Below are 23,699 nucleotides of genomic sequence, written 5' to 3'. Positions count from 1 at the left end.
TTCTCAAAGGTTACTGTGTCAGTTGTGGATTGAAAAAAAAAAGTTAATAAAAAAAATTGTAAAAAATTCAAGTCAGGGGGCTAGGGCTGTAGCTCAGAGGTAGAAGCTCTTGCCTTACGCATGGTGAGGCAGTGGGTTTGATTCTCAACACCACACAAAAAATAAAGGTCCATTCACAACCAAAATATATATTAAAAAAAAAAAAATTCAAGACAGAGCCAGAGGTGCAGTGGCTGCACACCAGTAATCCTAGCTACCTGGGAGGCTGAAGTAGGAGGATCTAGAGTTTGAGGTCAGCCTGGGACGCAATAGCAAGTCTCCATCTCAGAAAAAAACAAAACATTTTTTTTTTTTTGGGGGGGGGAAGGGTTATTTCTCCTTTCCATGTTGAGTTGAAATTAGAAGGGTAGAGATTTAAAAGTGTGTCATTTCACCTTCTATAGTCTATTCACTTTGCAGGATTTTGTTCGCTGGATGTGAAAGTCTTTCGTGATCAGTATTAGAAGTAGAATCACTAAGCCCCCTTTGTGTGAGGGGTTGGGCTGCAGGTAAATGGTTGTCTTTCAGTACTGGCTTTCTCTTTCTGTGCTAACACCAGGGAGTGCAGGCTGTGTTTCCTTGCCAAAGAAAACCTAACAATGTGGTCACTAACAATGCCTTTTTTTTTTTTTTTTTAATAGTTTAAAAAAGCAGACCATGGATCCAATTCAGGCCTGATTCTAGAAATATTTCCAAACATTTATTCAACAAACATGCATAGAAAACCTTTTTGTGCTGGGGTACTCCAAACCTCATTTCATTTAATTCTCTGCAACCAAGGTGCAAGGAGTTAGGCTAAGTATTGCACATTGTCAGCTGGATAACAACTATCAGGGGGTTGGGTCTGTGGCTCAGTGGTAGAGTGAGTGCTTGCCTAGCACTCCAGAGGCCCTGGGTTCAAGCCTCAGCACCACATAAAAAGATTAATAAAGCTATATCGTGCCCATCTACAATTAAAAAAATTTAAAAAATAACTATTGGGTTGTGATTGTGGCTTAGTGGTAGAGGGCTTGCTTAGCATGCGTGAAGCACTGGGTTGGATCCTCATCACCACATAAAAATAAGGTATTGTGTCCATCTACAAAAATATAATAAACTATCATTTATTAAACATTTGCTCTGGGCTAGGAGCCAAATTATACGAACCTAATAAAGTCAAGATCCTCCTTCACACTCTATTCCAAACTGCTAGATGTTTTATGTAATTTTAGACCCCCAAATGCTGACATATTAGACAAGTAGATCAGAAAACTGAAGCTCAGAGAGATTGAGCAGACAGCCGGGGAGTGACCCTGTCAGGATTTCAATCTAGGTCCATTTGACTCCCAAACCTGAGTTCTGTCTAGGATACTGCCTCTAAAACTACGCTGAGGTCACTTGTCTAGAACATGCGAGGCTCGGGGTTCCATTCCCTTCATGGAAGAAAAATAACAGAAAACCCACAAACCCCAAAACCCTCAGGTGCACAGGTGCATTATTTTAAGTATGGCCTTAAAGTCCAAGTTCTCTACCTATTATTCTATCAACAAGTTCACGAAGTGGTAAGAATGCTCTAGTCTGCAGGTGCAGCCTTTGCAAATACACAGTGGCATGAAAGTACAGGAGGAAATGAGGAACGTGTCTAGTTCCCTCAATCGTGGAATAACCGTTTTACTGGTACCGGTTTTTTTTTTTTTTTTCTTATTATGCGACAGTGAGTCATGTGGGGGAGGACCAAAAGGGAAAGTCCTGCCTCTTGTCACCTACCAGAAATGTAGGTGAGAACCGCTTAAGGCGGTATAAAGTGGGACCTGGGAGTTGAGCTACTAATTACCAATCCCCACCCTCTTCCAACCCGCGGCGGCAAGAAGTAACGCACGGGTTAAGAGCGGCAGAGAGCCCAGCCACCGCCCCTTCCCAGCAACGCCTCCCAGAATCCCTCAGGCTAGTCAGTTCGCGCATCTCGCGAGACTTCGGCCAATCCCTTTTCCCGAACTACGGCCAGCCCCCTTCCTTACCAAGCTTTGCGCGAAGCGGAGGATGGGAAGGGGAGGGCGAAAAAGATGGCCGCAGAGCATGCTGGGAAGTGTGGTCCAAGTGCTTCAAGCAGCCATATTCTTCCGGAGCGGGGGAGGCCGGAGAGGCAGCCGGGACTACGATTCCCAGCTGCCCTTTCAGTTTGTTTTTGTTCAAAAAAAAAAAAAAAAAAAAAAAAAAACCCACACTCCCCCTCCTCACTCTTCACACACACTCACACACACACCCACGGTGGACACGCACGCACCCAGGCGCCGAAAGGGAAACCGTGTCTCGCCATCCCGCCCCATCAGTTCTGTCTCCGTCCCTCAGCAGAACGCGAAAGCGGAGGCCAGAACCGTGACCTCTGACCCCGTGGTTATGCGGAGCCGCCGCATTCCTTAGCGATCGCGGGGCCGCCGCCGCCGCCGTGGGCGACTGACGCAGCGCGGGCGCGTGGAACCGCCGCCGCCCCTCCCCCCGCCACCCTCGCGCCGGGTCTCGCGCCAGCCGGTCCCCGTGCGCCCGCCCCCTCTCCGGCCGCACCCGAGTCCTCGCGCGCCGCCGCCGCCACGCGCCCCCCGCCGCCGCCGCCGCCCCAGCTCCGCGCCGCCGCCGCCCCAGCCCGCCCCGCCCGGAGGTCCCGCGTGGAGCCACCGCCGCCGGGGAGGAGGAGGATGAAGGACAAACAGAAGAGGAAGAAGGAGCGCACGTGGGCCGAGGCGGCGCGCCTGGTGAGGCGGGCCGCCGGTGGGGCCTCGTGGGGGGCCCCGGGTGGGCTCGGCGCGCACCCCCACCCGGGGAGGGGGAGGGGCGAGGCCCTGCCCACCGCAGGAGGGGCGGGGCTGTGCTTGCTTTGGGACCCGGACAACCCCCCAAGGCGTTGGGTGAGGAGAGGTTCCCCGCCGGGATGGCTGTGGCGCCTTTTTCTGCACGCCCCCCCTGAATTCCGGCGGAGGGGCGAGCTGGCAGCCGGCTCCACCCCCTCCGGGCGGCAGGGCCCCAGCCTCCCCTCCCCCACCGTGGGCAGCCTCGGGGGGTCTGGGGAGCTAGGGTTATTCACCCCCGGGAGTGAGGTTTCCGGGAAGGGTCGGAAGCTCCTCCCTCGCTTCTTGGTGGGTAGTGGGGTGGTGCGTTGAATGCCGGGGTGGGAAAGCGCCCCCAATTTCAAGGACGCGAGTGGCATTTTGAGCTTTCCCAGTTGAAACCAGGTGTATGGAGGGAAGCAAGTGCTTACTCTCCGCTTGAACGCGGAGTAGTGGTTCTCAAACTTTAGGGCCCTGTGGGCGTACACCTGGGGAGGTGGTTAAAATGCTCTTCCTGGGGCTCTACTTACCACCTACTGAGTCGAAGATTCTGGGATAGAGCCAGAAAAACAATGGTTTAACCTGCTTCCTAGGTGATTTTAATGCAGGTGGCCCCGTCTACATTTTGAGAAACACTGTGACTTGAGTGTGTTACTTCCTAAGATAGACTGGAGGTAGGCGCCTCGCAGAGAACTGAGTACACTTTGCAAAGAATGTATGTTGTACAAAGACAAAGTGTCTCTGTTTGAAGATAACTGTTCACTGAGGGTTTAGCCAAGGAGAGAGTAATTTGAGTGCTGGCGCTACTTGTTAAAGGGGGTTGTGAATTTTGTTTTCAAAGCGTCAGAGGACTTGTAAGTGAAATAGTTTCCTTTTGGATTTACACCGCAAAGCCAAGATCCTTTGAGACGTGTTCTTATGAATTGTTGCTGATGACAACAGTAACAGGTCGTACTTCTCCCAGAGATGTTACTTCCTCAGAACTGTCAGAGCAAGGTTATGGTGGAGATAGCATTTGTTTATTGACATCCTGCAGATTGTATGTAATTGCTATAATTCTCTTTTAGTGATGAATGAAATTCAACCTTCTAATTTTTTCTCTTACTGGGAGGTGAGTTTTGGCCTCAGGTGTTGTGTAAAAAAAGATGAATACGTGTTCGGGTTTGATACAAATCTAGAGTTCACTTTTTAATTTCTTGGAGCCTGTAAAACTCAGTAATTGATTTACAAGAACTGGAGCTGTTTGGGCTACTGGAGTATTTTCAGTGGTGTTCCTGATAATCTTCTTGGGCAGTTGTTGCCCAGGGAACAGAAATAGTGTTTGGTTGCATGTTGAAGTTTTGGCTTCAATTTACTTATTTTGCTTTGGCACATGAAATTTGAAGATTTTGAGGCTTTTTGATTTTCTGATTCAGTAAAAATTGGAAGCGTTGGCTAACTTTCAGGATCTTGGAAATTTCAGTATTTCTTCAATGTTGCTTCACCTGGAATAAGGGGAAGTAGGAGAGAGCTGCATTGAACCCCTGGAGGTCGTCTTGAGTGTTCATTGAAATTCTCTGAGTTCCTGTATTGCAGGTGTTTATGACTCTGGGCACCCAACGGAAATTTGCTTGCCAGAGTTTACTTGTTAGAAGTAGGTGAAAGTACCTTTAAATCCTGTGTTATTTATGTCCTGACAGAATTCTGAAGTCTACTTGTCTCAAACTCTTCTGGTTCTTACTAGGTGAAAGACTAGGAATTTGGGGGCTACTATTCTGTTCCTAAGTTTAGTGTAGTCTGAACTTCAGTGTTCAGTTTGCTATGTCTGTTTTGTCATTGGGTCACCTTCAAACTAGATTATCCAAGTAAGTTGTTTCTCTCCATTTTCTTCTATAGCTCTTCATTAAAAGTAAAAAAATATCAATAGCAATTACTTTGTGGTGCATTTTAACATTTGAAAAAGGACTTGTGAGAATGTGTTGTGTAATCCCCCTGCTCCTTTGTGCATAGTAGGCAAGCCACTGAGCTGCATCTCATCCTTAATTTTTTTGTATCTTTTATGTGTTTTTTATTTTAGAATTTTCTGTTTCTGAATGAAAATGGCTGATAGGTGTGTGTGTGGGGTTCTTAAGAGTCCTCCCCACTTTTTTTTTTTTTTTAAATGTCATCATACTGCGTGCTGGAGAGTTTCTGAACTTGCACTGAACAGATTACCTGACAAGGAGTAAACTGAAATGGTAGGACAGTAGGTTAGATCATCTGAACATATTATGGCAAGTGAATTTGAAGTGCTTGCAATAGCAATCATGTGTACTTGGTGGGTGACATTTTCAGATTGCTCTTGACCTCACTCAGATTGGTGACTAGAGTGATATTGGGAATACTTTAAAAAACTGTTTTGGTGTAGAGGAGAGCAGAGCTATCTGGAGGATTTCAGTAGAGTAGTATGCCCCAAGAGATTGATTTTTTGAGGATGTTAATTATGTTATTGAGGAGTAGATACTTTTCAAATATCTTACAATATGGTATTGTCTTTACTAGACATAAGGAGCAGATTTTAGGTAGTTGGATGGGTATTAATCCTCATGCTCGTTAGGAACAATTTGGGAGAAATAGCCAAGGGAATTTCCCTCTAAATTGAATACGACCTTTAATGGATTCTCCCTGGCTTTGGGAAATTCTTCATTGCATGCTTTGTATTTCACTTTGATTCATGATTGACCATTCTTGCATCAATTTTTTTTCCCTTTGAAGTAGAGGAGATACTTTTTTCTTTCTTTTTAAAAAATGTAGAGTCTAGAAAAACTAGGAATAGAACACTGCTAAATTGTTCTTATGCTAAAAGCTGGAGGCATATGCAGTTTTAAAAAAAGTGAATACTTTGTGTCTTTTGATGGAACTTCCCTTTAGAGATTTTGCTTCCTGTTTTAAATTCTCAGTCTCTTCCTGACTGCTATTTAAATAAAAGGTAGCCAAATTTTCAGTCAGGGTTCTTAAAAAATTTACCCTATGAAAATTTGCTAGCTCAGCTTAGACTTAATTTGTATCAAAGAAATGATATGGTAGTGAACATTAGCAGCTTGTCCCAGAGTTTACTGTAGGTTTGTTCAAGTCACCCTGCCCATCTTGACACTTCAGTTCTTTGGAACACAGAGGTGAATGAGGCTTGCTTCTGAGTTGTTTTTGGTCTTTTGGGGATGGTGAAGGTGAACATGAACAGAATTGCAGACATGATAAATGTTAGAGATGTGTAGATGGTAAACAGATATTCTGATTTCTTCCTGTTGTTTGGGCATAATTATTATGAGTTCCTCCTTTCAAGTGCCCTGATACAATTATATGTATTGTGAGACATGAGGACACTGAAAAGAGACATTTAACTCTGGCAGAGATCAGGGAAGTCTTCCTGGAGAAAAATGCTTTGTGAGCTGAATTTTGAAGGGTAAGTAAGAGGTAGCCCCATCACAGAAAACCTGCTGAACAGGAGCTGCTGAAAAGAAATAGAGGGAGAGAATATATGAAAGTGAATGTATTTGTGAAGTGTGGGAATTGGGTAGACCTATGAGTAGTTACTAGAACATAAAGTTTATAGTGTCAGTGTGGCAGCCAGGTAGAGAGATGGGGAGGGAGTGAATTGTGAGGGCCTTGTATGGCAGGCTGGTGAGCATCTACTCTGTGCCAGACACTATAAGCACTTTTACTTACATTATCTCTGAACTTTGAGAGGAAAACATACAGTGTCCTTCAAAAGTGAGGGAATTGAGGCTTAGGTTGTATAGGCAACTTGCTTTAGTTTGGAAAACTAGGATTTGAATCCAGGCCTTCTAGTTCTAAAACCTGTGCTTTCCCAGTGGGTTTGTGTACTCTGAAGCGTTATCTTTGCTATGTGATTAGAGAGCTATTGAAGGATTTCTTTTTTTAGTGGGGATTGAGCCCAGGGATAGTCTACCATTGAACTACACCCCAGTCCTTTTTAAATTTTGAGATAGGGTATTGCTATGGGTTGGCCTCAAAATTTGCAATCCTCCTGCCTCAGACTCCCAAGTTCCTGGGATTATTGTTATTGGCATGTGTCACCATGCCTGGCTTGTTGGAGGATTTTACAGCTGGAAGGTGATAAGGACTGCCTTGCTTTGTTGGGTTGACCTCAGGCTATAGCAAGTGAGTTCTGCCAGAGCAAGGATTTGGTCTTGTTTACTGTGAATACCTAGAATTGTGCTTGGCACAGAGTACATATTCCACGTGTTTGTTGAATGAAGGGGGACAGCAGAGTAAGAAGGGATTTGAAGAAAGCTGGGCTGAACTGAAGGGTATTAGTGATGAGACTGTTGTGTTGGGCAACTATGGAGCCTGGGGGAAATGTGGAAAGTGAAGGATGACACCTACTTTTTGAATTAGGTAATTTGAAAGGTTGCCAACCAAAGTAGAGAACATAGGAAGAAGAGTTGGAATTAGGATTATGATTAGATGAATTACAAGTAGACAGTCAAGGCTGTGTATGCCCTATATAGAATCTGAATCTGCAGCTTGGGGAGAAGTCAGAGCTAGAGGTAGAGATTTGGGAACAGAGTTTATCAGAATTGAAGTAGTAATTGACACTGTGAGAGATAATATCCTAGTAGAATAAAAATTGAAATGAGAGGCTAAGAATGGGACAGTGAGAAGTAGTTTTATTTTAGCATCTGTTTCTCCAAACCTTGAATGCTGTTAGTGTTAAAGGCTTATGTTGATTCATAGAGAATGCCTTCAGCAGTAGTCCTGTTAGATTGTCTTGATTTACATTTTATTGATGACAGAACATACTTATAATGGTTTAATGACTGTGAGGTACGGTAGGTTGGAGTCACCCCAGCAACTGCACAGATACAGGAAGTACACAGATAGCAATGGCCTTTTTTCCTCACTTAGAAGAATAACATTTTAAAACGGCTTCTTAAAGCAAGAGAGCCAGTTTTTCTTTAAGAAAATACTATAGTGATTTAGGTATATAGATGATGCCAACATAATAGGAATATTCCATTTCTCATTGTTTGCTTACACCAGTCACACAGAATCAGCATCATGTTGTTAAATGGAAAAATCTACTATGCCAGTTAACACCAGAATTTCACAACAGAGTGGCAGGGAGCACCATTTTAAAATATGGGCACCAATTAAACTTCCTTCAGAGAGAAAATCTGAACAGATTTCTGACTTTTATTTTGTAGTTTGGCTATATTAACAGCATCAAATTAAGCAGTCATCTGAGTTGCTAAAGTCTCACATACTATGTTAATATATGTGTCAGCTGGGGGCATTGACACACACCTGTAGTCCCAGCTACTTAGGAGGCTCAGACAGGAGGATCCCAAGTTCAAGACCAGCCTGGACAACTTAACAAGACCCTGTCTCAAAAAAAAAAAAAAAAAAAAAAGACCCTGGGGATGTAGTTCAGTGGTCTCAGTGGTATAAAGCATCCTTTGGTTTAATTCCCAGTAACCCCCCCCCCCCAAATTAAAGAATATAGGTGTCCTTAGAATAGAAAATTTGGACATATCAGCAAATTTTGGTATAGTTGATACATGTAATTTGGTTCCCAAAGTGAATTTCTTTCCTGTGCTGGGGATTGAACCTAGGGCCTCACTGGGCAAGTGCTCTGCCACTGAGCTACATCCTCAGCCTTGAATTAATTTTAACTATGGAAAAACTAGAAACTGTCACTAGCAGTATATCATAGCAGAACTGTAGCCCATGATATAGATTGATGGATATAAATGGAAATTGCACACTGAAATCAGGACATTTATATTTCTTCAGGTATTAGAAAACTACTCGGATGCTCCAATGACACCAAAACAGATTCTGCAGGTCATAGAGGCAGAAGGACTAAAGGAAATGAGGTTTGTATTGCTCTTGATGCTTAACATGAGGATTTCATAGGACTTGTGTCTTTCTGTAGTTGTGCAGTGATCTGTGTAAGTCTACCCGTTTATACATCTGTGCTTGTGTGTCTAGTGGTAGTTGAACTATCTATGACCCTCTGAGTGGAGGGTGGGAGTGGGTACAGTGCCTTATCCTGCCTTTGCCCTCCCCTAGGTCTTGACATGGAGCTTTTTCTGTCAGGAGTTAGGGCATATTTTCTCTTGTATTCTGTTTAGTAAGTTTCAAACAGAGAATGGGGCAGGCCCTAATAGACTGCTGTGTCTTAAATCACTGTTCTTTTAATGCTCTATCATCAGTCCTTTCCTTTAGATTCAAAGATGGGTGGTCTCATTTGCATAAAATCCCTAGCTGCCCCCCTATCTATTTATGATATGAATATATTGAATTTTAGAGTGATCTTGATTTCTTGGTTTTCATAACTTAAGATGTAGTTTTCATAGAAAAGCAACAGGTTAGAACTAGAGTGATATGCAGGCAGGAAGGCCAGAGACTGTCCTTAATCCTTGCCTCTTTTCACCTTACCTGGAACTTTTTGTTTGTTTTTAGTACTGGAGATCTAACCCAGGGGTTCTTTACCACTTAACTACATCCCCAGCCCTTTGTAATTTTTATTTTGATACACGGTCTCACTGTTGCTGAGGGTTTCACTAAATGGCTGAGACCTCAAACTTGCAACCTTCCTAGCCTCCTGAGTCACTAAGATTACAGGCATGTGCCATTGTGCCCAGCTGCCTTTTTTTTTTTTTTTAATTGGAGGAGACAGGAGAGCAAAACACAGTCCCTTGTTGGTTCTCAAAATAAACGATGTTTTTGCTGGTTAAGCTTTGCTGCTTGAATTAACCTTTTAGGATCAAAAGGTACTTCCTTTCCAACTGTCAGATAAAACATTCTTGAATTAATGTTTAGTGGGGAGGGAAGATAGAATTACCTAGGTTGTATTTATTCAGCTTATACCTATGCACTGTGTAGTGTTATAATTGTGCTTTATTTTTGTTTTCATGGGCTATTTACCATCTTGCTGCTGTCTGCACTGCTGTTGGACCACTATGCCTATAGAAGGTAAATTAGTTCTTTTGGTACAGATGAAATTGAGAATCTTAACTTGTTTCTGCTTCTTGCTCTTGTAGGAATTATGAAGCAGTCAAGGTGGTTCGTGATGAGTGAGCATTTCTGTCATTTGTAGACAGAGGTATAGTGTGTAGGAGTTACAGAAGGATCTGCCAACATGCCGTTCCCTCTTGTAGCTGAGATGCTAGCACACCCACTTGATGCTCCAGATTCTGTACCAGGTTATTTTTAAGGATTGATTCTTGGTGAAAGTTTTAATAGTATCCAGTGTGTTCCAGAATGCAATAAATAATAATTTTTTAATGACTTTTTTTACACAGAATTTTTTTTTTTTTTTTTTTTTTTTTTTTTTTTTTTTGCAGTGCTGGGGATTGAACCCAGGGCCTTGTGCTTGCGAGGCAGGCACTCTACCAACTGAACTATATCCCCAGCCCCAGAATTTATTTTTAACACTGTAAATTAGGGCCTCTGTGTAAATTCTGAAAAATACCAAGAGGCTTTACTTAAGATATTTGTGTTTTAACATGCTGGGGAGAGGGATGACAAGATGAATAGGTGGATGCTGTCATTAATGTGCTAGTCCCAAACTTGGTATTAACAGGCATTTATATTTTTAACTGTTTTTTTACTTTTTAAGATTTAGTAAGTAGCCTCTATCTTAATTGTCATTTTGTGATCTGTTGTGGCAGGGACCAGGAAACAACTTAATATGCTCTCATTTTTGTTTAATGTTTAAGCATTACTGGGTACCATATCCATTTGCCTGACTTTTCCTTTTGCAAATTTAAATGATTGTTCTTGAGTAGGTAGAATAAAATGCAACCATCCCCTTCCCAACAGAGAGAAAGCAAATGAAATACTGTTCCTTTTGGGTGCTTGTTAGAAAATATTTAACAGAAGAAATAAAAGGTGCGCTTGTATTATTGGGACAACGCCATTGATTCTGTGGTCTCTGTGTTGATTATGTTATGTGGCATTATCAATGTTATGTTCTGAGCATATGTAGGTTGAAATGTAGAGGCTAGGAAACTCAGTTTTGTTTTTGATAGTACAATTAAGATGTAACTTTTAAAATTTTATTAAAATATAACTGGAAAAAGAATAATCTCTGTGGTTTTCCTAAATTTCTTGGGAATTTGGTTCATAGTCTCAGAAAACCCGTAGTATTAGATGCTGATTTTGAGTATCACATCACATTTCTCACCCCAGATCTTCTGAGTATGATATATGTGAATATCAGTTGGTTATTCTTTACTAGTTTTTATAGAATTGTTGTTATGGGATCTTTTCTTTATTCTTGTTCTGCTGCTTCTCAATTTAAAAATGAGTTGGAGAAGTTGGGTCTGTGGTTAGTAGGCATATGGTTTTATATGACCCTCATCCATCCATTTGTGTTTTACAGTGGGACATCCCCTCTTGCATGCCTCAATGCCATGTTACATTCCAATTCAAGAGGAGGAGAAGGGCTGTTTTTTAAATTGCCTGGCCGAATCAGCCTTTTCACACTCAAGGTAAGTAATATGAGCTATTTTAGTATAGTGGTTCTCAAGACTTGATGTGCATAAGAATCACCTGGTAGGTTTCATCAATTTGTTTTTCTTTTTTTTTTTTTTTTTTTTTTTTTTTTTTTTTTTTTGTGGTGCTGGGGATTGAACCCAGGGCCTTGTGCTTACAAGGCAAGCACTCTATCAACTGAGTTATATCCCTAGCCCTTTTTTTTCTCTTTTTGGAACTGGGGATTGAACCCAGGGGCACTTTACCACTGAGCTACATCCCTGGCTCTTTTTATATTTTATTCTGAGACAGGGCCTTGCTAAGTTGCCGAGGCTGGCCTTGAACTTGCAATCCTCCTGCCTCAGCCCCCTGGAGTCACTGGGATTACAGATGTGCGCCACCATGCCTGGCTCTGAATTTTTTTTTTTTTTTTTTTTTTTTTTTTTTTTTTTTGCGGTACTGGGGATCGAACTCAGGGCCTTGTGCTTGCAAGGCAAGCACTCTACCAGCTGAGCTATCTCCCCAGCCCCTGAATTTGCTTTTCTAATAAGCAGTCAGGTGACACTGATGCTGTTGGACCTTAATGGCACTTTTGAGATATAATAGTGTGAATGGAGTATTAGGAGTTAAGTTCTATTAGCTATTGTTTCTGTGTTCAACTTTGCTTGTCTATATCTTTATAGATTATATGCAATTGAAAGCTAAGTATGCCTGGGGATAATTGCAAATGTGCCTTAATTAGGATTTTGTTTGTAATAATGTTGTGAAGGATAAATTATTGGGCAGCTAAAGTAATACCTACTCTATGGAAAATAACTGAAATGTGAACATTACTATTTACTAAGTGACACTAATTACAAAGATAGAATTTATGTTAAGTTGGGCTGAAATGAAGAGGGTAATTATTTTTCTACTATTTCTGATGTATTTGACTGTCATTTGGACCATGAGTCTGCAGACGTTTTGTGTAAAGGCCATAAAAGAAATAATAAGTTTTGTGGACTGTATTGTCTCTATCATAACTACTCTCAACTCTGCCATTGTAGTAGCAGAGCAGCTGTAGTCCATACACAAATGAATGGATCAGGTTGTGTTCTAATAAAGGAGGGTTTAATTACAGATGTTCTATTTACAAAAACAGCTGGTTTTTACAGGGGATTAAACCTAGGGGCACTTTACCACTGATTTATATCACTAGCCCTTTTTATTTTGAGACAGGGTTTTGCTAAATTGCCAAGGCGATCCTTAAACTTGGGTTCTTCCTGTCTCAGCCTCACGAATCACTGACATAGGCCTACACCACTGTATTGAGTGGGGATACTGATTTATTTATTTTAGTATTGGGGATTGAACCCAGGGGCGCTTAACCACTGAGCTATATCACCAGTCTTCCCTCCCCCCACTGTATTATTATTTTTTTTAGAGTTTTTTTTTTTTTTAAAGAATTTAAACTTTATTTTGCTTATTTGTTTTTTTATGTGGTGCTGAGGATTCAACCCTACCACTGAGCCATAACCCCAGCCCCTCTCCCCACTTTAAATTTTATTTTGAGATAGGGTCTCACTAAGTTACCCAGGCTGGCCTTCAAATTGTGGTCCTCCTGCCTCTGCCTCTTGAATTGCTGGTTTTATAGGCATGCACCACCATGCTGGCTTCTTTTAATTTTAATATGTCTGAGTAAACACCATTGTAGGAACCTGCACAGGCTTAGGGCTGTCGTGTTAGTCTGCAGTCCACATCCAGAGGTACGTTGATTGAAGATGAGCTCAGGACATGACCTTTGACTTACCTTGCTTAACCTTCACAGCATATTGCTCATTGACCTTGAGCATCTGTGAGCATCACTTCTGTTTGTGTCCTTTTTGGATTAATGGTTTGCTTGTCTGGTTCCTCCAGTTAGACTGTAAACTCAGTGAGGAGGGTATAGAGTATATCTTACTTATTTCAGGATCTGTGGTATTAGATGTGTATTTAATGAATGAATTGGTGAGTAATGGCTACGTTCTGGTACTTTATCTTTTTCTTTTGACGTGATGATAAATATGGCTCATAATTTCAATGAAACTATGTCTAAATCTGCCTCTAGTGTCTAGCTGTCTCTTCCTGTGACTTCAGTAGAATTTTAATTTGGTTAATTACCTGTTCAGTGAATTGTGTATTTTCTCAGTTTTTTTTTTTTTTTTTTTTGTGGTGCCGGGAATCGAACCCACGGCTTTGTGCTTGCAAGGCAAGCACTTTACCAACTGAGCTATCTCCCCAGCCCACTTCTCAGTATTTTTGACCTATCAGAAAAGGCAGTATATGCAGATGTAACAGAAAGCAAAATACAACAGAGAAAGTGAAAGTAACCTGTAAAATTCTGCTACCTGTAACCTAAATAATTTATGTTAATGTGTGAAAACAGTGGACCATACTTTCTTTATATCTTTGTATTTACTTTATTCAGTAAACCATTTTGTTCTACCATATCAGATGTGGAACATCCATAAAAACTATATTGAGCAACAAATATACCACTTATGGTAACTTTGAAATAAATATGTTCCAGAAAAAAACTTGGAAATTCATGGGTTAATATATATTTGAGCTATTTCCCATGATGATTATATAAATATACTTTATTCTTTCACAAAACTTTTGTAAGCATTCCAAATTCAGGTTATGAATAGGTGGTAATTTATTAGTCTCTTGTTAAGTACCTCATAAACACTACACTGTCTCCAAGAAGTTGCATAGGCATTTACTTCATTCAGGAAGAAGGGAGAAAGGATATTAAAAAAACAACCAGCTGATACTGTCTTGATCACCTGAGATCTCAGGTCTGCCCAATAAACTCTCAAGTCAAAGGTGGTATTAAGTACATTTTTTTTCTTTTTTATCCTTCTTAAAAAATTTTTGAAAAATTTTAAACCTACAAAAAAATTGAAGGAATACTACAGTGAATTGTACTAGTTTTTCACATTTGCCTTATCCCACTCTACATGCATTTTTTTTTTTTTTTTCAGAATCATTTGGAATTGCTAGGTATAGACATGGCAGTTCACCTTTAATATTTTAAAGAGTGTATGTTTTAAGAACAAGGACTTTTTCCGGCATAAGCATTGAAAGTACATATTATCCCTATTCAAAATTTTCCCTAGTTGTTCCAAAAATGTTTATGACTTTGTAAAATCCTGTATCCAGTTGGGATTCATGCATTACATTTGTTTGTCATATAATGTTACGTATAATAGTTCCCTTACTTTCTTTTGTCTTACATGGTATTGATGTTTTTTAACAACCCAGGCCAGTTGTGGAGAACTGAATACATTTTTAAAGGATTAAAAGTGTAGGAATCTGGGATGGGGCTGAGGCTCAGTGGTAGAGCGCTTGCCTGGTGTGTGTGAGGCACTGGGTTCAGTTCTCAGCACTGCATGTAAATAAACGAATAAAATAAGGGTCTAGCAACATCTTTAAAAAAATATTTTAAAAATGTAGGAATCTGGGCTGGGGAGATAGCTCAGCTGGTAGAGTGCTTGCCTTGCAAGCACAAGGCCCTGGGTTTGATCCCCAGTACCGCCAAAAAAAAAAAAAAAAAAAAAAAAAAAAAAAGTGTAGGAATCTTAGTTATTTCCAAATTCCTTTATGTTTTTTAGTGCCTAGATTATGTGTACTATCTCAGGTTGTGACCCAAATCTACCTAGCAGTAAATGATGGAAGTGTTGGGACGTTTTGCCTAATGATCTACCAAGGGCTAGTTTGGTTAAAATCTTGCCTATAATAAGGGACAAAGGACACCAGTTATTCAACTCACATTTCAAGGTTCTAATGATCCTTTGAGATCCTTTGGGATTTTCTTAACTTAAGTTTTCCCTCTGCTTGTGTGCAGAATGGGTTGGTAGTTTTTCTTCTTACGATTTTGAAATCTCTTTTGATGAGCTGTCAAGATCAAAGTTTTATTTTATCCATGTGATTGTGCTACTTATTTGAAAATAAGAATTTTTTTTCCCCAGTTCTGGATACATATGTGGGCCCTTACTCATGCTTACCAAAGGTTTACTGATAAGCAGGGAGTATATTTTGGGTATGCCACAGGGTTCCTTCTCTGATAAAAGTTGTTCTGGTATGTTCAACCTTTTATGTGTAGAAAGTCGGATTGGTACTTAGTGCTAGTCTTAGGATGGATGGAATAGATGCATCCACCTCTCTTTTGAATTACAGATTCTAAGTGCTTTCCTTAAGTTAGTGTTGATCATTGCCTAATTAGAGGTAGGATTTATATTATTTTTTATGCCTTGGATTTCCTGTTGGCCATAAAACCATTGTGGACTCCTTAGTAGTGTTCTGTTTTAGTTCTTTGATACTGAACTACTGTGTTTCTGTTGTGACCCTGGTTTTATCACTGATGAATTTAAACTGTAGGGTTAGTGAATGGTCATTCTAGAACTCATTGTTAGTAATATCTGCAGTGGTCTTACTCCATTTTGTTATGGAATTATGCTCAGTGTTGTCACTTATGACTGTTACCATTTATTATACCTCAACTGTTAGAGAGCTCAGTCTTTAAGGTCTTTTTTCTTAGTTTATAAGCTCAGTTGATACTTCAATGTATAGAATATGTAAAGTATAGGAAAAAAGCTTTGTAAAAGAAATAGTTGACTACATTTGAAGTATCCTTACATTAAAGTCAATGGTTTGCAAATAAAAGAAAGGAAAAAGCAAAGGGAGAAGTGAAGGACATAATTGTTGTATTCTTCCAGTGTTTAAGTAACTACAATTAAAATTTTTATGCACAACTCCACTCTTACCAGCAGTTTCAGAACTACTTATGTCACCATAAATACCGAGAATAAGGAGAGGAGTAAGCTCAGATTTAGATAGAGCCTGTTATTTGAAAGTATATAGCAGAATCCATTTTGATATATGATAAGTACATAGCAAACAGTGGCCTCTTGCCTCTTTTTAAAATGCAAATTAGGCTGGGCCCTGTGGCACAGGCCTGTAATCCCAGCAGCTCTGGAGGCTGAGACAAGAGGATCACAAGTTGAAAGCCAGCCTCAGCAATTTAGCGAGACCCTGTCTCAAAATAAACTGATCAGTGGTTAAGCACCTTTGGGTTCAGTCCCTGGAACCAAAAAAAAAAAAAAAAAAAGGTTTAAAATGCAGATTATATCATGTCACTCTCCTGCTTGGTCTTTGCCTTTTTCTCTAAATTATTCTCTTAGCACTTTCCTGTGGTCATTAAATATCCTTCAGCTACTCAGGCTTAGTCTGTTTCTCAATCACCTTAGACTTAGGTACACTGCAGGCCCATTGCACTTGATAGTTCTGCTGCCTAGAAAGCTGGAAACTTGTCATTTGGGTTTCTGTTCAACAGTGTCTTGTCAGTGACGCTTTTACTATGTGTTAGTTATCTTCTTGTCACTTGGACAGAATACCTGAGGAGGAGGATAAATTCATTTTGGCTCATGGTTTCTGTCCATGATTGATTGGCTCCATTGCTTTGTATTTGAGGCAAGGCAGAACATTGTGGCAGATGGTGGAGGAAAACTGGGCAAGAAAGAGTGAGCAAAGATGGGGCTGGGGACAAGATATATATACCCTTCCAGGGCTTGTCCCCAGTGACCCACTTTCTCCATTTAGGTCCCACCTCCTCCTACATTCTCCACCATCCCCAATAGTGGCATCAAATTATGGTTCTGTCAGTGAATTAATCCAGTGATAATGTTAGAGCCCTCTTGATACAGTCACTTTCCAGAAGTCCCACCTCTGAGTGTTGCTGCACTGGGAACCAAGCCTTCAGCATATGAACTTTTAGGAGAATTCTAGTTCCAAATCCTAACAAACTACTAATCTAATTCCACAGCATTATAATGGTTTTACTTTTTTTGTTTCAGAGCCCTATCAGTATCCCAAATTACCTTGATTGTTTGGTTTGGTTACTTATCTTTGGCATCCTACCACTAGATGCTAAGTAAATGCAGGGATTTGTTTTTTCATTGTAGCTTATGTCATGTTTGGCACATAGTAGGTACTTAATAAATATTGACTGAATGAAAATATGGTGTTACCAAAATGTTAAGCCAGTTCATTCTCATTTTCACCTTGCTTTCATATTAGTTTTTGTTATAGAATATGCATATTTTGAGTTATCTTTTTCTCCTTATCAAGTTAACATCTAAGAGTGCACTGCCCACCCCCTTCTCCCCTGCCCCTGTGGAGCAGTTCTAAGTCTGTGAAAGAATCTGTTGACGTTAGAAATCTTTCTTTCCCTGGCTATACATACTGCAATCTAGTTCCTTTCAATAACTGAAGGAAGAAACAGCCATTGGAAAGTTTAAAATTTTTAGGTGATATATTTATTTATTTTTGGTACCAGGGATTGAACCCAAGGACGGTTATCTACTGAGCCACATCCCTGGCCTTTTTATATTTTATTTTGAGACAGGCTCTTATTAAATTACTTAGGACTTCACTAAGTTGCTGAGGCTGACTTTGAACTTGTGATCCTCCTTTCTTAGCCTCCCCAGTTTCTGGGATTACAGGTGTGTGCTACCATGCCTGGCTAGGTATTTAAAAAATATTCCTTTTAGAGTTTTGAACTTTAATCACCTCTTTCTTTTTTTGCCAGAGGGAGGGGGTTGATCCCAGAACCATTCTAACTCTTGAGCTATATTCCAGCCCTTTTTTAAATTTTATTTTTGTGGCAAGGTTCTTGCTAAATTGCTGAAACTGGCCTCAAACTTGTGATCTTCCTGCCTTGGCTCCTGGGATTATAGGTGTGCTCCACCACACCAGGCTGAACTTCAATCATCTTGTCCAAAAAAATAATAATAATTTTTACTTTGAATTAAAATGTAATAATTTTAGGCAATATCTTTTGTAGTGTAGATAGAACTTGTATATTTTTAATGTTTAGACTCCTAGAATGTTAATGGTGGAGGAAACCTCAAGTCATCCAGTCCTTTTTAAATTTACAGATAGAAAACTGACCGTCTGACAGATTAAATGATTTATCTATTACCATTTTTCTGTGTGAGAAATCCATGAGGGTGAGTTGGAACTAGAACCCAGGTTCCTAGGGACCTTTGAGTTTGATTTCTTTTTGTTATGTCAATTTGGAATAAAAAGTTTTTCTTCAGGTTTTCATCTTTTTGAATTATTTTTTTTTTTTTTTTGCGGTAATGGGGATCGAACCCAGGGCCTTGTGCTTGCAAGGCAAGCACTCTACTGACTGAGCTATATCCCCAACCCCTTTTTGAAGTATTTTATCATGAGTTCTTTGGTATTTCCCAAAATGTCATTTTTACTCTCTTTAATGAAAGTTTGTGTCATTGTTAAGCAGAAGTAGCTTTTGAGATCCTTGAGCCAAAGAGAGAGTTCTCTACTTGCCAGATACAAATATATACCCCAAAGCCTTGCCTCCAATTCCCACCTCCTCCAGCCACACCCTACCAGCCTTCAGTCACCACTCGGTTAATCCCATTCAGGGGATTAATTCACTGATTGGGTTAAGGCTCTCACATTTCTCCTCTGAACCTTCTTGCATTGTCTCACAAGTGAACTTTTTGGGACAGCTCACATCCAAACCAGAATAGCCTCCCTAAGTTGCTGAGACTGACTTTGAACTCGTGATCCTCCTGCCTCAGCCTCCCAGGTTGCAGGGATTATACATGTGTGCCACTGTACCTGGCTTGATTCCCGATCTTTTGTGTGTTCCCCTTCCTATTCCCATTTACTGTTTTTCCCCCTAGACAACTTTTAGAATCTTTTCCACAATTATGTACCTTGGGTGTGGGTTTTGATTCACCCTGTACAATTTGAGTTAGGGATTCATGTTTCTCTGGTCTGGGAAACCATTTTTTATTTTTATTTTTTTCTGGGTGGTAGGTACCTAGGTGTGTGTTTTGATATTATCAATATCTAATTTTATGTTAGAAATCTTTCATAACACAAATAAAAATTTTAAATATTATTTAAAACTACATAGCTCATGCTTTTTCTGTTTGTTGTGCCTTGTTTCTTTCGCATCTCAGTTTAATTTAAATGTTGGTGATCCTTGGTTGAGGGTTAATGCTTAAGAGTGTCAGGCTCTTACTGGTGGGAAATTCTGTGCATTGTGGTTTTGTGGTCTCACTTGTGTACTGCAGAAGTGGGAAAGTGGTTACTTTTTAGATACATGGTGCTGGGGTAAAAGTGTCTATCTCCTTCTATTGCAGACCCTTAACAATCTCCCATTTTTTCAGTGCTTATCTGCTGTACCTCATCCTTGTCTGTCCTGGTCCTTGGTTTAGGTTCTGATCTTGTCTGGAGTTTGGGGACCAGTGACAGAAAGCATGTATTTACTTAGTTCTTTTCAGGATTTCAGATTATAGTACTTAGATCTCATTGTGTGCTTTAACTTTTTCTCCTTTGCTTCTCCATCTGTTTCTCTGTCATTGAAGACTTCCAAGTTATATTGCAACTCTGGCTGTTCCTCTCAGATCATCAGTCCTGTGTATCCAGTTACTTTCTCAGTATCTCTCTCTGCATGTGTGATGGCATCTCAGAATTAAATATAAAACCAATCTCATATATATTTTTTTTAACCCCAGACTTGTTCTTCTCTTGTCTTGCTTATAAATGGGAACTCCACTTAAAAAAAAAAAAGTAAGTAAAAGAACACATAAAACTTATGACATGCATAAAGCATGGGAGTATTATACTTCAAACTCCATATTTTAAGTTGTTTAGATCAGAAACCTTGGGTGCCATCAGCCTTGAAGTCAGCCCCTATTTATTGCTCTTATGGTCATGTCATGATCCTGGTTCATTCTGTTTCTTAAATGCCCTGGCCTTTTGGTGATCTTTGCCTTTGCTGGTACTGTTCCTCTCAGGGATTTTGCTTTTGCTGTTTCATGTGAAATGCCTTACCCTCTAATACCTGCATGCCTTAATTCCAAACCTCTTTGCTCAAAGTGTACCCTGTCCTCTCCATACCCACGTGACATGCTTTTAAAAATATTATTTAACGAAATACATCATACTTGGTGTGTGCTATCTTGTGATGCGCATTTAGTATGTTTGTTCATTTCTGGTTCTTGATGTAATTAACAGTGCTGCATTGAGTGCATGTCTTCTGGTACAGTCATTAGCTTCTCCAGGGGTGTATGTTCCTGGGAATGGGACTGAGTAGTAGTTTTTGCCCCAATTGTCATTACTAGGTAGTCCATCTGATTTTCTAAGTGATGGTATGAATTTGTACTCTTAATAGTATATGAGAATTCTTTTTTATTTATTTATTTATTTTTTTGCAGTGCTGGGGATTGAACCCAGGGCGTTGTGCTTGCAAGGCAAGCACTCTACCAACTGAGCTATCTCCCCAGCCCAGTATATGAGAATTCTTGTTGTTCCACAGCCTGAGTATGGTGGGTGTAAACTAGTAGCTTGTTTTTTCCTTTTTTTAAGTTGCCACAATTTATATATAAGAAACATTCACTCTTTTTAGTGTACAAGTGTACTGGCCTGTGAAGTTTTTTTTTTTTTTTTTCCATTTGATCCCCTCCCCCTTTTTGGTACTGATTTTTTTTTTTTAAGATGTTGATAAACCTTTATTTTATTCACTTATTTATATGTGGTGCTGAGAATTGAACCCACTGCCTCATACATGCTAGATAAGCGCTCTACCACTGAGCCATAACCCAACCCCTCCTCCTTTTTAATTGGTGCATTATTGCTATACATAATGGTGGGATTTGCTATTACATATTTGTACACGCACACAATATAACAGTGTGATTTGGCCATATTATTCCCCAGTATTTCTCCCTGTCCTTCCCCTTCCGCTTCCTCCTGGTCTTTTCCCTCTATTCTACTGATATCCCTTCTTTGATTTTCCTGAAATCCCCCCACCTTTCTTTTTCCTCTCTAGTTTCCTCATGAGAGAGAACATACTACCTTTGACCTTCTAAGTTTGGCTTATTTTGCTTAACATAATGTCCTTAAGTTCCATCCATTTTCCTGCAAATTACATATTTTCATTTTCTTTATAGGTGAATAAAACTCCTTTGTGCATATGTACCACATTTTCTTCATCCATTCATGTGTTGATAAACACTTAGGCTGGTTCCATAACTTGGCTATTGTGAATTGTGCTGCTATAAACATGGGTCTGCATGTATCACTATAGTGTGATGACTTCAATTCTTTAGGGTAAATACTGAATGGTATAGCTGGGTCATGTGGTGGTTCCATGTCTAGTCTTTTGGAAAGCCTCCATGCTGATTTCCATAGTGCTTATGTTTTTATTTTTTAATATATTTTTAGTTGTAGATAGACAAAATACCTTGTTTTATTTTATTTTTTTAATGTGGTGCTGAGAATTGAACCCAGGGCCTCACATTTGCTAGGCAAGTATTCTACTGCTGAGCCGCAACCCCAGCCCTCCATAGTGGTTATGTTTACAATTCTACCAGCAGTGTCCACGTAAATACTGGAGAGGATGCTCTCCAGCATTTATTATTGTTCCTATTCTTGTTTTAAAAATTATTTACATGTGTGTATTTTTTTTAATTGTCAATGGACCTTGATTTTATTTATTTATATGGGGTGCTGAGAATCGAACCCTGTGCCTTACAGATGCTAGGCAAGTGCTTTGCCACTGAGCTACAACCCCAGCCCTTATTGTTCTTTTCTTTTTTTTTTTTTTTATTGTAAACAAATGGGATACATGTTGTTTCTCTGTTTGTACATGGCGTAAAGGCATACCATTTGTGTAATCATAAATTTACATAGGGTAATGTTGTTTGATTCATTCTGCCATTTTTTTCCCTTCCCCCCACCCCTCCCACCCCTCCCCTCCATCTATATAGTCCTTCCTTCCTCCATTCCTGCCCCCCTCCCTAAGCCCAACTCCACCCCAACACTAACCCTTCCCACCCCCCATTATGTGTCATCATCCACTTATTAGCGATATCATTCTTCCTTTGGTTTTTTGAGATTGGCTTATCTCACTTAGCATGATATTCTCCAGTTTCATCCATTTGCCTGCAAATGCCATAATTTTATCATTCTTTATGGATGAGTAATATTCCATTGGATATATATACCACATTTTCTTTATCCATTCATCAATTGAAGGACATCTAGGTTGGTTCCACAATCTGGCTATTGTGAATTGAGCAGCTATGAACATTGATGTGGCTGTATCTCTGTAATATGCTGATTTTAAGTCCTTTGGGTATAGGCCAAGGAGTGGGATAGCTGGGTCAAATGGTGGTTCCATTCCAAGTTTTCTAAGGAATCTCCACACTGCTTTCCAGAGTGGCTGCACTAATTTGCAGCCCCACCAGCAATGTATGAGTGTTCCTTTTTCGCCACATCCTCGCCAACACCTGTTGTTGCTTGTATTCTTGATAATCGCCATTCTAGTTGGGGTGAGATGGAATCTTAGGGTGGTTTTGATTTGCATTTCTCTTATTACTAGAGATGTTGAACATTTTTCCATATGTTTGTTGATTGCTTGTATATCTTCTTCTGTGAAGTGTCTATTCATTTCCTTAGCCCATTTGTCAATTGGATTATTTACATTCTTGGTGTAGAGTTTTTTGAGTTCTTTATAGATTCTGGAGATTAGCGCTCTATCTGAAGTATGATTGGCATAGATTTTCTCCCACTCTGTAGGCTCTTTCTTCGCATTGCTGATAGTTTCCTTTGCTGAGAGAAAGCTTTTTAGTTTGAATCTATCCCAGTTATTAATTCTTGCTTTTATTTCTTGTGCTATGGGAGTCCTGTTGAGGAAGTCTGGTCCTAAGCCGACATGTTGAAGCTCTGGACCTACTTTTTCTTCTATAAGATGCAAGGTCTCTGGTCTGATTCCGAGATCCTTAATCCATTTTGAGTTTAGTTTCGTGCATGGTGAGAGATATGGGTTTAGTTTCATTCTGTTGCATATGGATTTCCAATTCTCCCAGCACCATTTGTTGAAGAGGCTATCTTTTCTCCATTGCATATTTTTGGACCCTTTGTCTAGTATGAGAAAATTGTATTTATTTGGGTTTGTGTCCGTGTCCTCTATTCTGTACCATTGATCCACCTTTCTATTTTGGTACCAATACCATGCCGTTTTTGTTACTATTGCTTTGTAGTAGAGTTGAAGGTCTGGTATTGCGATACCCCCTGCTTCACTCTTTCTGCCAAGGATTGCTTTAGCTATTCTGGGTTTTTTATTCTTCCAGATGAATTTCATAATTGCTTGCTCTATTTCTGTAAGGTACATCATTGGGATTTTAATTGGAATTGCATTGAATCTGTATAGCACTTTTGGTAGTATGGCCATTTTGACAATATTAATTCTTCCTATCCAAGAACATGGGAGATCTTTCCATCTTCTAAGGTTTTCTTGAATTTCTTTCTTTAGTGCTCTGTAGTTCTCATTGT

At 40.0% G+C, this 23,699-nt stretch overlaps 1 protein-coding gene across 1 annotated transcript in view; it reads left to right on the top strand.

Annotated features, from left to right (window-relative positions):
- Window positions 1–2,261: 2,261 nt before the first annotated feature.
- The window catches only part of Asxl1 (ASXL transcriptional regulator 1), a 75,433-nt gene continuing 53,995 nt past the window's right edge, over window positions 2,262–23,699 (top strand). The window contains 4 exon segments of the mRNA XM_047539654.1: window positions 2,262–2,768; window positions 8,616–8,698; window positions 9,798–9,800; window positions 11,212–11,320. Of these exon segments, the coding sequence (XP_047395610.1) occupies window positions 2,712–2,768; window positions 8,616–8,698; window positions 9,798–9,800; window positions 11,212–11,320 (252 nt within the window). The 5' untranslated portion in view covers window positions 2,262–2,711.

This window comes from Sciurus carolinensis, chromosome 2, assembly GCF_902686445.1.
Source record: "Sciurus carolinensis chromosome 2, mSciCar1.2, whole genome shotgun sequence".
NCBI lineage: Eukaryota > Metazoa > Chordata > Mammalia > Rodentia > Sciuridae > Sciurus > Sciurus carolinensis.
This window is presented reverse-complemented; position numbering and strand designations above follow the sequence as displayed.